Source organism: Narcine bancroftii, chromosome 2 (genome assembly GCF_036971445.1).
Source record: "Narcine bancroftii isolate sNarBan1 chromosome 2, sNarBan1.hap1, whole genome shotgun sequence".
NCBI lineage: Eukaryota > Metazoa > Chordata > Chondrichthyes > Torpediniformes > Narcinidae > Narcine > Narcine bancroftii.
The window spans coordinates 155736197-155750410 of NC_091470.1; the positions used below are offsets into that span (position 1 = coordinate 155736197).

The 14214-nt window shown below is 37.6% G+C and overlaps 1 protein-coding gene across 9 annotated transcripts in view; it reads left to right on the plus strand.

Moving 5' to 3' along the window:
- ubr4 (ubiquitin protein ligase E3 component n-recognin 4) overlaps positions 1–14214 on the plus strand; it is a 220003-nt gene that overhangs the window by 123444 nt on the left and 82345 nt on the right. For all 9 annotated transcript variants that reach the window (XR_011351775.1, XM_069918724.1, XM_069918722.1 and 6 more), the window contains 6 exons: positions 7156–7392; positions 9682–9847; positions 10691–10835; positions 10918–11003; positions 11133–11220; positions 12557–12750. Coding sequence is in view for 8 of the 9 variants with exons in the window: in XM_069918724.1 (XP_069774825.1) it covers positions 7156–7392; positions 9682–9847; positions 10691–10835; positions 10918–11003; positions 11133–11220; positions 12557–12750 (916 nt within the window). In the remaining variant the exon portion in view is untranslated. The remainder of the gene's footprint in view (positions 1–7155; positions 7393–9681; positions 9848–10690; positions 10836–10917; positions 11004–11132; positions 11221–12556; positions 12751–14214) is intronic.

Genomic DNA, 14214 nt, shown 5'->3' on the forward strand with positions numbered 1-14214 from the left:
TAGATTGTTATCGGATCACTCACCTGTGTTATTACCAATAGAGCTGGAGGACATCCCACTGAGAACAGAAAGATGGAGATTAAACTCCATGCTGCTTAAAAGACAGGATTTTAGAGAATTCATTGAGTGCCAAATTAAAATGTACTTTGAAATAAATGCTGAATCAGTGAAATATAAATTTATACTATGGGATGCAATGAAAGCTTTCATCAGAGGGCAGATAATAAGTTATGTAACTAAGATGAAGGACTACAATCGGGAAATAGAACAGCTGGAAAGGGAAATACAGAAAAAGAATTAGCAACAAGGGAAGATACAACTAAAAGAAGAGAATTGGCGGACAAAAAAAATAAAATACAAAACACTACAAACATACAAGGTGGAGAAGAACATAATGAAGACAAAACAGAAGTATTATGAACTAGGAGAAAAAACGCACAAAATACTAGCTTGGCAGCTTAAAACAGAACAAACTAAAAGAATGGTATTGGCATCAAGGAAAAAGGACAAACAAATTACATATAACCCAACGGAGATCAATGAAAACTTCAAGGAATTCTAGGAGCAATTATATTGAACTGAGAACGTAGGGAAAGAAGACAAAATAGATGAGTTTCAAGCTAAAATTGAACTACCGAAATTGCAAGAAGAGGAGCAAAACAAATTGATAAAATCATTTGAAAAAGAGGAAATACAGGATATATTAAAAAAACTACCAAACAATAAAACGTCTGGAGAGGACGGACTCCCAATAGAATTCTATAAAACATTTCTTCTTTCTTTGGCTTGGCTTCGCGGACGAAGATTTATGGAGGGGTTATGTCCACGTCAGCTGCAGGCTCGTTTGTGGCTGACAAGTCCGATGCGGGACAGGCAGACACGGTTGCAGCGGTTGCAAGGGAAAATTGGTTGTTTGGGATTGGGTGTTGGGTTTTTCCTCCTTTGACTTTTGTCAGTGAGGTGGGCTCTGCGGTCTTCTTCAAAGGAGGTTGCTGCCCGCCGAACTGTGAGGCGCCAAGATGCATGGTTGGAGGCGGTATCAGCCCACTGGCGGTGGTCAATGTGGCAGGCACCAAGAGATTTCTTTAGGCAGTCCTTGTACCTCTTCTTTGGTGCACCTCTGTCTCGGTGGCCAGTGGAGAGCTCGCCATAAAACACGATCTTGGGAAGGCGATGGTCCTCCATTCTGGAGACGTGACCTACCCAGTGCAGTTGGATCTTCAGCAGTGAGGATTCGATGCTGTCGGCCTCTGCCATCTCGAGTACTTCGATGTTGGTGATGAAGTCGCTCCAATGAATGTTGAGGATGGAGTGGAGACAACGCTGGTGAAATGTTCTAGGAGCCGTAGGTGATGCTGGTAGAGGTCCTATGATTCGGATTCGAACAGGAGTGTGGGTATGACAACGGCTCTGTATACGCTAATCTTTGTGAGATTTTTCAGTTGGTTGTTTTTCCAGACTCTTTTGCGTAGTCTATTTGCCTTGGCGAGTCTGTTGTCTATCTCGTTGTCGATCCTTGCATCCAATGAAATGGTGCAGCCGAGATAGGTAAACTGGTTGACCGTTTTGTGTGCCCGATGGAGATGTGGGGGAGCTGGTAGTCATGGTGGGGAGCTGGCTGATGGAGGACCTCAGTTTTCTTCAGGCTGACTTCCAGGCCAAACATTTTGGCAGTTTCCGCAAAACAGGACGTCAAGCGCTGAAGGGCTGCCTCTGAATGGGCAACTAAAGCGGCATCGTCTGCAAAGAGTAGTTCACGGACAAGTTGCTCTTGTGTCTTGGTATGAGCTTGCAGGCGCCTCAGATTGAAGAGACTGCCATCCGTGCGGTACCGGATGTAAACAGCGTCTTCATTGTTGAGGTCTTTCATGGCTTGTTTCAGCATCATGCTGAAGAGGATTGAAAAGTGGGTTGGTGCGAGAACGCAACCTTGCTTCACGCCATTGTTAATTGTTAATTCCTCCTCTCCTGGAAGTAATGAACCAGATTGAAGAAACACAAAACATGCCAGATTCATGCAAAACAGCAATAATTACAGTAATACCAAAGACAGGGAAAGATCCACTAACACCAGCATCCTATAGACCAATATCTCTAATCCACTCAGATTATAAGATAATAACTAAACTATTAGAAAACAGATTGGCCGACTGTGTACCAAAAATAGTAAAACTAGATCAAACTGGATTTATTAAGAAAAGACGAACAACGGACAATATCTGTAAGTTCATTAACTTAATTCATGCAGTACAAGGAAACAAGACGCCAGCAGTGGCAGAGAAAGCCTTTGACAGAGTTGAATCGAATTATTTATTCAAAGGATTACAGAGGTTCAACCTACCAGAGAAATATATTAATTGGATTAAAGCATTATAAAGGGACCATTGGCGAAGGTGACAGTAAATGGATATATATCAAACCAATTTAAATTAAGCAGGTCAACTAGGCAGGGATGTCCACTATCTCCCTCACTGTTTGCATTAGCTATATAACCATTGGCAGAACTGATAAGAACAGAAAATAAAATAACAGGGATAAAAATAAAAGAGAAGGAATATAAAATCAGTCTATTTGCAGATGATGTCATAGTATATTTAACAGAACCAGAATTATCAATAAAAGAATTACATAAGAAATTGAAGGAATATGGAGAAATATTGGGGTACAAAATCAACGCAAATAAAAGTGAAGCGATACCAATGAATAACGAGGATTTCACAAAGTTTAAGAAAGAATCGCCATTTAAATGGCAAACACAAGCAATCCGATACATAGGTATTCAACTAGATAAAAATCTAGGCCATCTATACAAATTAAATTATCAGCCATTAAAATTGCATTAAAATGAATATCTTCCCAAAGATATAATACCAATTTCAATCGTTATCAATTCATTTAACAGAGAAATTCTTCAAAGAGCTTAAGAAAATAATAAGGAAATTCTTATGGAAAGGGGGGAAACCGAGGATAGCGCTAGATAAATTAACAGAATGGTACAAACAAGGGGGCTTATAGCTACCAAACTTTAAGAATTATTATAATAATTAAGATACCTATCAGATTTTTATCAAAGAAGGGAAAAACCAGATTGGACCAGATTAGAGTTAGATAAAATAGAGGAGAAGGTACCGGAACATATACTATATAAATGGGATGAAAAGCTGGTGCAACATAGGAATTCACCAGTACTGCACCATCTGCTCAACATTTGGAAGAAGATTCACGTAGAAAGGAAAAAAACAAATTACCAACTATCAAAATTAATATTGACGCAAAATCAATTAATCCCTTTCACAATAGATAACTTTTCCTTCAAAGAATGGGGGAGAAAGGGATCAAAAGAATAGAATTTTTTTTTGGGAAATCATTTATTATCTTTTGAACAAATGAAGTACAAATATGGTATAACTCACGGTACAATGTTTGCATGCCACCAACTGAAAACCTACTTGAAGGACAAATTTGGAAGCAGGCTGAGGTTACTAGAAGGAAGAAGTTTTGAATATGCGATTACACAATGATAATTAAAAGATTTATAGCAAACATGTACATCAAACTGCAAGAGAAAGAGAACAATGAAATAAGCAGTAAACCCAAACAAAAGTGGGAACATGATCTAAACATAAAGATAAAGAATGAAACATGGGAAAAGCTATGCTCCGGAACTATGAGAAATACAATAAACACGAGGTTACGCATGATACAATGTAATTGGTTACACAGGCTATACAACACGCCCCAAAAGTTAAATAAATGGGACCCAACAGTATTAGATAGATGTTTTCGCTGTAAGAAGGAAACAGGAACAACAGTACATGCAATTTGGGCATGTGAGAAAGTGGAAAAGTTTTGGCAAGATTTCTTCTAAGTAATATAAGAAGTAAAGAACTTGGCCTCGATTTGGATGAAGCACAAAAAAGATTTATTATGATAGCCTTAGCTGTAGCAAAAAAATGTATAATGTCAACCTGGAAATCAGAAGATAGCCTGAGAATACAGCAATGGTACATAGAAATGAATAAATGTATTCCATTGGAAAAAATAACATATAATTTAAGAAATAACATCACAGTATTCGAACAAATTTGGGAACCGTACATGGAACACAACAGAGAGGTCCTACCGCAGACCTCCACCCCCTAAAACAATAGAATGAGAAGATGAAATGAACTGACCCAATGTGTAAAAGTAAATGACACAATTGTTTATTTTCATTGTGTGATGACATTGTTTAATGGGTTTAATGTATTGTGTATGTTGAACGTTTAGTGGGTGGGGAGGTGGGTGGGATGGAGGGAGAGGGGAAAAAGGGGAGAAAATAACACTGTATATTCGAGAGGGAAATGTCTGTGTGTATTTTGGTCAATATGGTTCATAGAGTGAAAAATTTTTAAAAAAAAAAAGGACATATCCCAACTAAAAAATAGCAAGGCCTTGGAAGAAGATAATGTTCCCAGTGAAATTGTAAAACTCAACTGAAGAGTTTCATTGGAAGAGGTAGATCTAGCAGGGGAATGCAGAGATGCTGTGATCATTACCAACATAAAATAAAGACGTCCGACTGTGGTAGCCGCAGAGATATCCCTACTGTCTGCCTGCTTGTCAGTAAGATCCTTCTGAACTATGTCCTCCCTGTGGCAGAAGAGCTGGTTCCTGAATTACAATGATTCCATTTAGAGGCACAGTGAATGTGATCTTCACCTTGTGACAATTCCCAAGAAAAATTCAGGGAGGTTACAGACAGTATATTTATGGCCTTATTTCAATCTCCACCCAAGCCTGTGATTCCATCTTCCAGTTCAGCAGCACAGACCTCTGTCTCTATCTTGTGTTCATTCCACAATGCCTTGTAAGCCATCATATCAACCGTAGGTGTACAGCAGAGCTAATTTCTATGAAGACAAAAGTCAAACAAACTTGTGACATTGCCCCAATACTTTTCTCAGTCTTTCATGCCGCGCTGATGTGCTGAACATCAAATAAAACTGCCTGTAAAAATGGACTGAATCTTCAGTATTAATGGAAAACTGTTCAACTTGTGACTACAGTTTAGTACCAAGCTCGTTTCAATCTCCATAGTCACACTGCAATATACAGAAGATGTCTGTTTGTGCATGGTTAGGGACTGAGCCCCAGACATTGGTGAATTGTACATGAAAGTATAAAAGTGGCTAGACCTTGTACTCAACATCCACAAGAGGACTGACTTCTTCAAACATGCCCCTCAGGCATCAAACTGCTCTTCAATAGTAAAGGTTCACAACAAGACACTGCAAATCTCAGGAGCCACCTGCTGCAAAGGAAAATGTTGATGATGAAGTTCACCATCAATGATCTTTGGCCGTTAAAGGAAAATGGTGTTTGTATATAATGATATTGGACCTGGTTTAGGACTCAGGCCTACCAAGCAGTAGTGATACTGCTCTTCCTATATGACTCTACCATTAGCAGGCAATTCATTCCAATGGGAACAACCTCCAATATTGCCTCTTCCAAATTAACTGGAAGGGCATGTGGGTGCATCATTGTTCCCTCCCAGGCCAATATTTCAATCAATGGGTATACTCATTTGGCTACATTGGATGAGCTACATTCATGCCAGACTCTGGAAGAAATTAACAGGCAAACAGAAGGAAAGAGCAAAAAGACAACTGCTATGGGAATCTGGCTGGTCAAGCAGCATATCGAGGGAAAGGGATGGTTGAAGATTCAGGTCCAGGCACTGCATCAATCCTGATGCAGCACATTGATCTGAAACATTGACCATCCCTCTGGCTCCATAGATGCTATGATCAATTGAGTTCTTCGAGCAATTGGTTTCTTGCTCCATATTTGAGCATCTGCCTCTGTCAGAGGAAAAGATTCAAGCTTGTGCTTGAAAGTGCTGAGAATAAATGCAACATCTCCTGGGAATCCCTGGCTCGTGATCACTTAAGGTGGAAAGGAGCATTCAGGATGGTATTGAGATGCATGCAGGTATCCTGCAAAAGCAGCAGGAGGAGTGACTCAGCTCACCAGCTATCTGCACATCTGTAAAAGAATCCATGGTTCTCACACTGGTCTCATCAGTCACCTGAGATTCTCAAAACCATGGTGCAAGGATGTCAACCTCTATCTTGATGGACTACCTTAGAAGGAGAGGAAAGTTTAGTTTGAAGAAAGACGAGATTCAAGATTCCTTTATAAATGTGTAATAGTTCAGACATCAAACCTATGTAATGTCCTGCGCCCAAATTATAATCAAACAGCATCACACATAAATGGGTGGAGCCTGTGTTGCTTTAATTTACACAGTAAATCTTGTTTCATCAAGATAGCCTATGGATTTTAATATTCCAATTTTTACAAGTAACACCTCTGCTACTATAGTTATAGCCAGGTGTTTTTATAAAGATGTACAGTGAAACGCCTGATGTCCAGCACTTGGTACACTGAACACTGTACACATACACTGAACAATCTTAACTTGCATGAATATATGAACCTTAGAGCATTTTGCTTTATTTTTCAGTCACATTCTTTGAAAACATTTAACCGTTGCTGCATCTGCAGGTTCCTCCCGAAAGTAACATTGTAGATAATTAAGCCTCCTGCCCCAAGTTTACAGATAAAGCCTTTGACTGGGGAGACTCTTACTAATCAGAGATAAGGAGACACTTTAAGAAAGACACCCCAATGGCAAGTGGCATCAACCAAATCTTCATCATGGTGATACAATTTTATTCAAACACAACTTTATTCAAACAGCTGCTGCAAGCAAAGCATGGCAAAGGCACTCAGCTGGCTAAATATTTGTTTCCATCTTCACCAAAGGTTTATGTATTACTTCAGAGAACATTTCTTTATAATTTTTAACTTGTGTATTTTTTGCCTATTGTTTTATTCTTTTTTATTTTAATTTTTTAAATTTATTTTTCTCAATTATTTTTGCCGGTTGCTTGAATACTGGATAACAGGGTTTTACTGTATATTAAATGTTTTTAAAACATCAATGTAAATGCAGTGTAAAGTACAATATGACTAAAATTAAGTGCCTACAACATCAAATGATCAGGTTTTGGTGGTATTAGGTTTATATTTGCAGTTTAAGTCATCAAATAAATTGGGTTTTTTTATTCATGTGTCCCTCTCTTTTCTTCCTCCCCTTCCCTCCAGCTGTTCTGTATTTCTTACTGCAGGTTAGTTTCCTTGTGGATGAGGGTGTTACCCCAGTTCTTCTCCAGTTGCTTTCCTGTGCATTATGTGGTAGTAAAGTGGCCTCCACAGCAACATCCAGCAACACAGGGGTCACTGGGACGAATGCTACTTCCTCCAGCTCGGGGCAGTCTGGATCACAGTCCAAATCATCCAGTAAAAAGAGCAAGAAAGAAGAACGAGAGAAGGAAAAGGATGGTATGTGAATGTATCTCACAACAGATCATTATCCACAGAATTGTACCCTTGTTTACTTATGGCTATAGTTAAAAAAATTCACAAGATTAATAATATAATCAAATTGATACATTTATGATGTCAGAAAATAGATTACCATTTTTTAAAATGTCTGCAAAATTGACAAGTCTCGGACAAGATTTCTAATATCTCTGCATGGTAGCAAATCGTATGCAGTGTATCAAAACAATTAGTTCAAAATGAACTCTGGTCTTTTCAGATGTTCTTTTGGAGTTTTGAGCAGTTTTTATGATGGTTGGTTAATACATATATCTCTTTGCTCTGCACTTTTACAAATAAAAACATGCCTCTGCAGTTGCTCTGCATTTTGATCCATTTTTGAAGTTGTGATCAAAGCCAAGCGCAAACTCATGGGAGGTTAGTTTGACAGGAGTTCTATGTGAAATTCAGCTGTGTACTTGGCTAGTTTTGTAAGAGCATTGACACAAAATAATTGGGAGCCATGGCTTAGCAAAATTGGCATCCTTGTGACTTTTGTGGGACACAATGATATTTACAAAAGTGTTTTTTCAAAAGTTTGGACTGAACTTGATTTTGGGTTTAATCTGAACAATGCTGCAGTTAATCTCAGAGTATTATATGTGTTATAGCTTTAGAGTGCATCAAAGCATTTTATCTGTACTCGAAGTACTTTAATGAACTTCGTTTAGAGAGCATTACTCTGTTTTCAACTCTGCTAATCCAAGAATGGGAATATTTCCACTTCTTCAGAACTTTAAAAAATGTTGTATTAAAATATGAACAAAAACTTTGGCGTAGCAGTTAGTGCAATGCCATTACAGAGTCAGAGATTGGGACTGATGTTCAAATCCTGTGCTGTCTGTAAGGAGTTTGTTCATTCTCCCTGTGTCTGCATGGGTTTTCCCCGGGAGCTCCAGTTTCCTCCCATTCTGGGGATGGAGGTTAATTGGATGTAAATTGAATGACATGGACTCATGGGCTGAATTGGCCTGTTACCATGCTGTATGTCTAAATTTAAATTTAAAAAAATTTAAAGTCTAAGCAGTTCGCCTGACATTGTCTTCATGATCTAGCTGGAATACATGCTACTCATTGGTCTTGAGTAAGAAATTCCAGGATTTTGACTAAGTACTGTTACGAACTAAATCAGCAGTAATGGTAATAATCAAGACAATGATATTTTCAAAAACAATAATTTTTATTATTAATACCATAGCACTTAACTCTACCCCACTCTGTACAAATGTGTGTTTGTGTGCGTTAAAACCCAAACCATTAGAGTTTAAGCTTGATTTTGAAAATATTATTTTAAAGTTCGGTCTCAGAAAGCTTTTGTGTTGAAACTCAGACTTTACTGCTGTTCAAAAGCAATTATCAAGTAAGTGTAAGCCATCAGATTTCTTTATATTGTTGCTTTAATGCAAAAATGAGGTATTTTGAAACAAAGTTATCAGACCTCTTTAAAACTTACAAATTTCTTTTGTAGAGTTGTTTTCAGAACAGTGTTTCTTCAAAAGAGCAATTTTCTCTCTCTTGCATGGACATTTTGGAATCTGTGTTTCCACACGATAAGCCTGCGCTCTTTTCAAAGAAAAGCGATGTGGCTATTTTCTTCTATGATTCACAAACATAGAGTTAAACAAAGTGCCAAAATAAGAAAGGACATGGTTGAACTGCCCTCTCAAAGAGACAATCAAAAGTGTCTTCTGCCTTCAAATGCCACACTCTGTGTTCTCCTTTGATCAGGGGTAACATGTAACAGTGCCTTATATGGTTATTGTATTTCAATCTTGTTACTCACAGGATGGCCAACTTCTGCTCTCAAAAGGCCACTCATTCAGTAATATCTTTCAAAAGTCTCATCACATGACACTTGACATCATTTCTGTTTCATTTTTCCAAAAGTATGAATCATGGCAGATTATATATTTTATATATTTATATATATTTTAATTATATATTTTATAACTAAAGATTTTAACTTTAAAGATTAATATTAGAACAAATCCATAACAATACCATAATGAGATTACCACCATACAGATACAGTGAAACCCATGGAATCTGGTGCTTATTGGGATTTGTAGATGCTGGATAAATGAATTTACTGTTATTTTTGCTCGTTTCTGGAGGCTGCCAGTTGCTTGAACCCTGCATAACAGGGGCTTTACTGTACTTGGAAACAAGCTCAGATTCTCAAAATGCAAATAATTAGACCCTATGCTTTGATTGCACCAATTAAATTAATTTTTTTTGTGCTGTTAACAGAGAACACAAGCAGTCAGGAAGATCAGCTTTGCACAGCTTTGGTCAATCAACTAAATAAATTTGCCGACAAGGAAACACTGATTCAGTTTTTGCGTTGTTTCCTTTTGGAATCAAATTCTTCATCTGTGCGATGGCAGGCTCACTGTCTTACTCTGCATATATATAGGTAAGGTCCAAGTCAGACTTAATATCATTGTGCAGAAAATACCATAAGATGTTGAGAAATATAGGCCTTGCTGATGTTTTGTGGTTTGGAAACAAGCTGGAGATGGTTCAACTTTAATCGAATGAAGAAGTAACAGACTTTTTTCCCTTGTCCTTGCTTTCTTTCCATTCATTAATTTCATTAACAGAATAAATGTCAACATAACAAAGACCAAGTCAAATGGTGACAACCCAGAATCTGCACAGGGTGATGATATATAAAATATGATGGTATCTTGATCTTTTAACTCAGTATGGATGGGAAGGTGATGCAGCAGTTGCTGCTGCTGTGTCACAGCTCCAAGAACCCGAGTTTAGATCTCGATCCCGGGTGTTTCTGTGTCTCTTTGGGTACCTCCAAACACATGCTGATAGGTTACTTACCTGCTGTAAATTAACTTTGGTTTAGGCTAATGTCAAAAAGAATCCGATGGGAAGTTTATGGGATGTGTGAGAGAAAGAAGTTCAGGGTAATAAGGGAAATAGGATGATAGCATGGACTCAATGAGCTGAATAGCCTCTATTTGTGTCAATAAAATAATAAATTAAGGCGAAAGAGGAGAAGGTACATTGCAGTTTATGCTTGGGAACCTTTGCATCCATGTTTCTAGAGTTAAGCTTAGGAGCAGTGGAGATGGAGGTTACTGCTCATGTGAATAGGGAGATGTTGGGTGACTATGGGTTTGGTCATACTAACGATTTTCAAGCAGTAAAGCAATGATGGGCAGACAGGAGTGCTAGAAGAACTCGTGTTTACTTGTTTTTTAAGCTCATGGAAAATAATTTATTTTTTGGATGTGATTAGGAGCTCTGGAAAGTCACAGCAGGAGCTTTTACTTGATCTGATGTGGTCAATTTGGCCAGAGCTCCCAGCTTATGGACGCAAAGCCGCACAGTTTGTGGATCTGCTGGGATACTTTTCACTCAAGACTCCGCAGACGGAAAAAAAAGTAAGAAATGCATAATATCTATGAAAAGAGAAAGTCTTTTGTTTCTTGAGAAATTTAACAACCATTTTTGTTTCCATTCCAGTTGAAAGAATATTCACACAAGGCAGTAGAGATTCTTCGTACTCAAAACCATATTCTCACCAACCACCCCAACTCAAACATTTATAAGTGAGTCTTTTTGGTTAAAAAAAAAGTATATTTATGCAGAATTTGATATAATAGAAAAGGCTGCAGTTGTATGGTTCCCTGTAATTTATAAAGCTGTTAATCATATTTTTCTGATTTTACTTTGTCTAGCATGCTGTCCGGGCTGGTTGAGTTTGATGGCTACTATCTGGAGAGTGATCCTTGTTTAGTTTGTAATAATCCTGAGGTGCCATTCACTGTGAGTATAGTGTGTGCCCAGGATTGCTTCTCTTCCACTTGGAAAAGCTGGCACTGTTTCTCTATATTTAATCGGTGTCAATAGTTTTTCACTATTTACAGCTCATTAAATTTTCTCAATGCAGTCACTTACATTTGGATCACTGTGAGATACAGTGTATTGATACTGTGGTTTATCTCAATCAGTAAGATTTCCTATGTTTGAGAAATGACAGAGAACATGTTATCAATAACTAAGGTAGTGAAGAAAATTGATGAAAGCAGGATGATGGATGTTGTCTGAGGTCCTTCGTGGAGCCGATGGAGTCCTAGAAGATTAAAGTGCATAGGGTCCAAGGCAAACTGGTGAATTGGATCCATAATTGGCTTTTCCTTCTGATTAGAAGTTTGTGTCTAGCAGTGTACATCATGGATTGGTACTAGGACCATGATATCATTGACTTGGATGTGAATGTAAGAGGAATGGTCACTAAGTTGTGGATGACATGAGAATTGGTGCTTCTGTGAATATTGAGGAAGATTGTCTTCAGGAAATAGATCAGATTGAAAGTTGGTTGAACCATTGATAGAATTTAGCCCTGTCAAGTGCAAGGTGATGCATTTTGGGAAGTCAAATAGGGGTAGGATGCCTACAGTGAGTGGTAAGGTGCTGAGAAATGTTGATGAACAGCAGGAGATGGGGTTTGTAACCTGAAATTGGCAACATGGCAGATAGGGGTCATGAAGAAAGCTATTCGAAGTTTGGCTTCATAGATTGGGGCTGAGAGATAAAAGTTGGAACATTATTTTGCAACTTCATGAAACTCTGACTATGCTGTAGATCACGGGAAATTGTGTGCAGATCTAGTTGCCATAGTATTGGAAGAATATGGTTATTCTGGAGAGAGTGCAGAGAAATTGACCAGCATGTTTCCTGGAGGTCTTTAGTTATAGGAAGAAATTGCAGAGGCTGTGCTTGTTTTCCTGATGTGAAAAAGAATGAGGGAATGACAAAATAAAGGTAAGTAAAATTTTAAGCAGCTTTGATAGCATAGTTGGTTAAATTCTTTTTCCCATGTTAGAGGTATCAAAACAAGAGCGCTTAGGTTTAAGTAAAGGAAGGAGTTGTTGAGATCTGGAACTTGTATACAAAAAGTATGCCTTAAATGGACAAGGTATAGAAAGATAGGCGCGTAATGCAGACAAGTGGGACTATTCTAGTTCTAGGTTGGAGTAGATGGTGGTGAACTAAATGGCCCATTTCTGTGCTGTACCACTCTGAGCCTGTGCTGCCTGTATTGCCTCATTACTTTGTCCATGTGAATTGAAGCTACTGAAACTTTATAACTTTCTTTCAGAATATTAAACTTTCATCAATCAAGGTGGATACTCGCTACACAACTACACAGCAAGTAGTAAAACTGATTGGCAGTCACACAATCAGCAAAGTAACTGTTAAGATTGGAGATCTAAAACGGACTAAAATGGTTCGTACCATCAATTTGTATTACAACAACAGGACTGTTCAGGCCATAGTTGAACTAAAAAACAAGTAAGTATACGATGTGTGTGCAGCTGATAATAAATAATTTTTGTTTGGATTTTCTCCAGAGGAACATAACGTAGTTCGGTAAAAATTTCAAGAAACATGTTAGGGGATTCTCTGCGGATGAATATATGAATGTTGTTTTGCAATCATTGTATCTGAACATCACCCATAATTAATTGCTGCTCATCCTGCTCATCTCCTCTCTCAACTTCTTGCAGTTAGCCTGCTTCACATTTGTATTACGAATTTGGCATATATTGTATCCCCTTTTTATTGCTTTATTTCACTCTCTATTGATCATTTAGGGAGATCTGGCTTTAACTTTGCTACTCTTTTTATCTTGTGGGAATGTATCTAAACTGTAGCTGAAGCAACTCTGCGTTAAAGGCCTCCCATTGTTTAATTACAACTTTGCCCGCAAATTTTGATTCTTTTACCCAATCTCATGTCTCATTGACAATGGCAAGTACACCTACTTTTTTTTTAATTTTTTATTTTTCACACCATAAACCACATTGATCAAGATACATACATTTTCCTTTTCAAATATATAGTGTCGTTTTCTCCCCCCCTCCCTCTTCCCATCCCACCCTCCCTACCTCCCCTCCCATTCATTTAAAGTACAGAATCTAAGATAGGTTAAACCAGTCAAACAATGTTGTCACTCAATAAAAATAAACAAGAAATTCCACTGAGTCAATTCTTTTCATTTCCTTCTCCTTCTGTCATTTTAGGTGGCAGATGTCCCCGGTAGGTTTTCTCTATTGTGTTTCATGTATGGCTCCCATATTTGTTCAAATATTACAATATTTCTTAAATTATAAGTTATTTTTTCTAATGGAATACATTTATTCATTTCTATATACCATTGTTGTATTCTCAAGTTATCTTCTAATTTCCAGGCTGACATAATACATTTTTTTGCTACGGCTAGGGCTATCCTAACAAATCTTTTTTGTGCACCATCCAAATCAAGTCCAAATTCTTTGTTTTTTATGTTACTTAGGAGGAAGATCTCTGTTTTTTTTTGGTATATTGCTTTCTGTAATTTTATTTAATATCTGGTTTAGATCTTCCCAAAATTTTTTCACTTTCTCACACGTCCAGATTGCATGAATTGTTGTTCCCATTTCTTTTTTGCAACTAAAACATCTATCAGATACTGTTGGGTCCCATTTATTTAACTTTTGAGGTGTAATGTATAGCCTGTGTATCCAGTTATATTGTATCATACGTAACCTTGTGTTTATTGTATTTCTCATAGTTCCAGAGCATAACTTCTCCCATGTTTCCTTCTTTATCTTTATGTTTAAATCTTGTTCCCATTTTTGTTTAGTTTTACCATTTGTTTCCTCATTCTCCTTTTCTTGCAGTTTAATATACATATTTGTTGTAAATTTTTTGATTATCATTGTATCTGTAATCACATATTCAAAATTACTTCCCTCTGGTTACCTCAGACTGCTT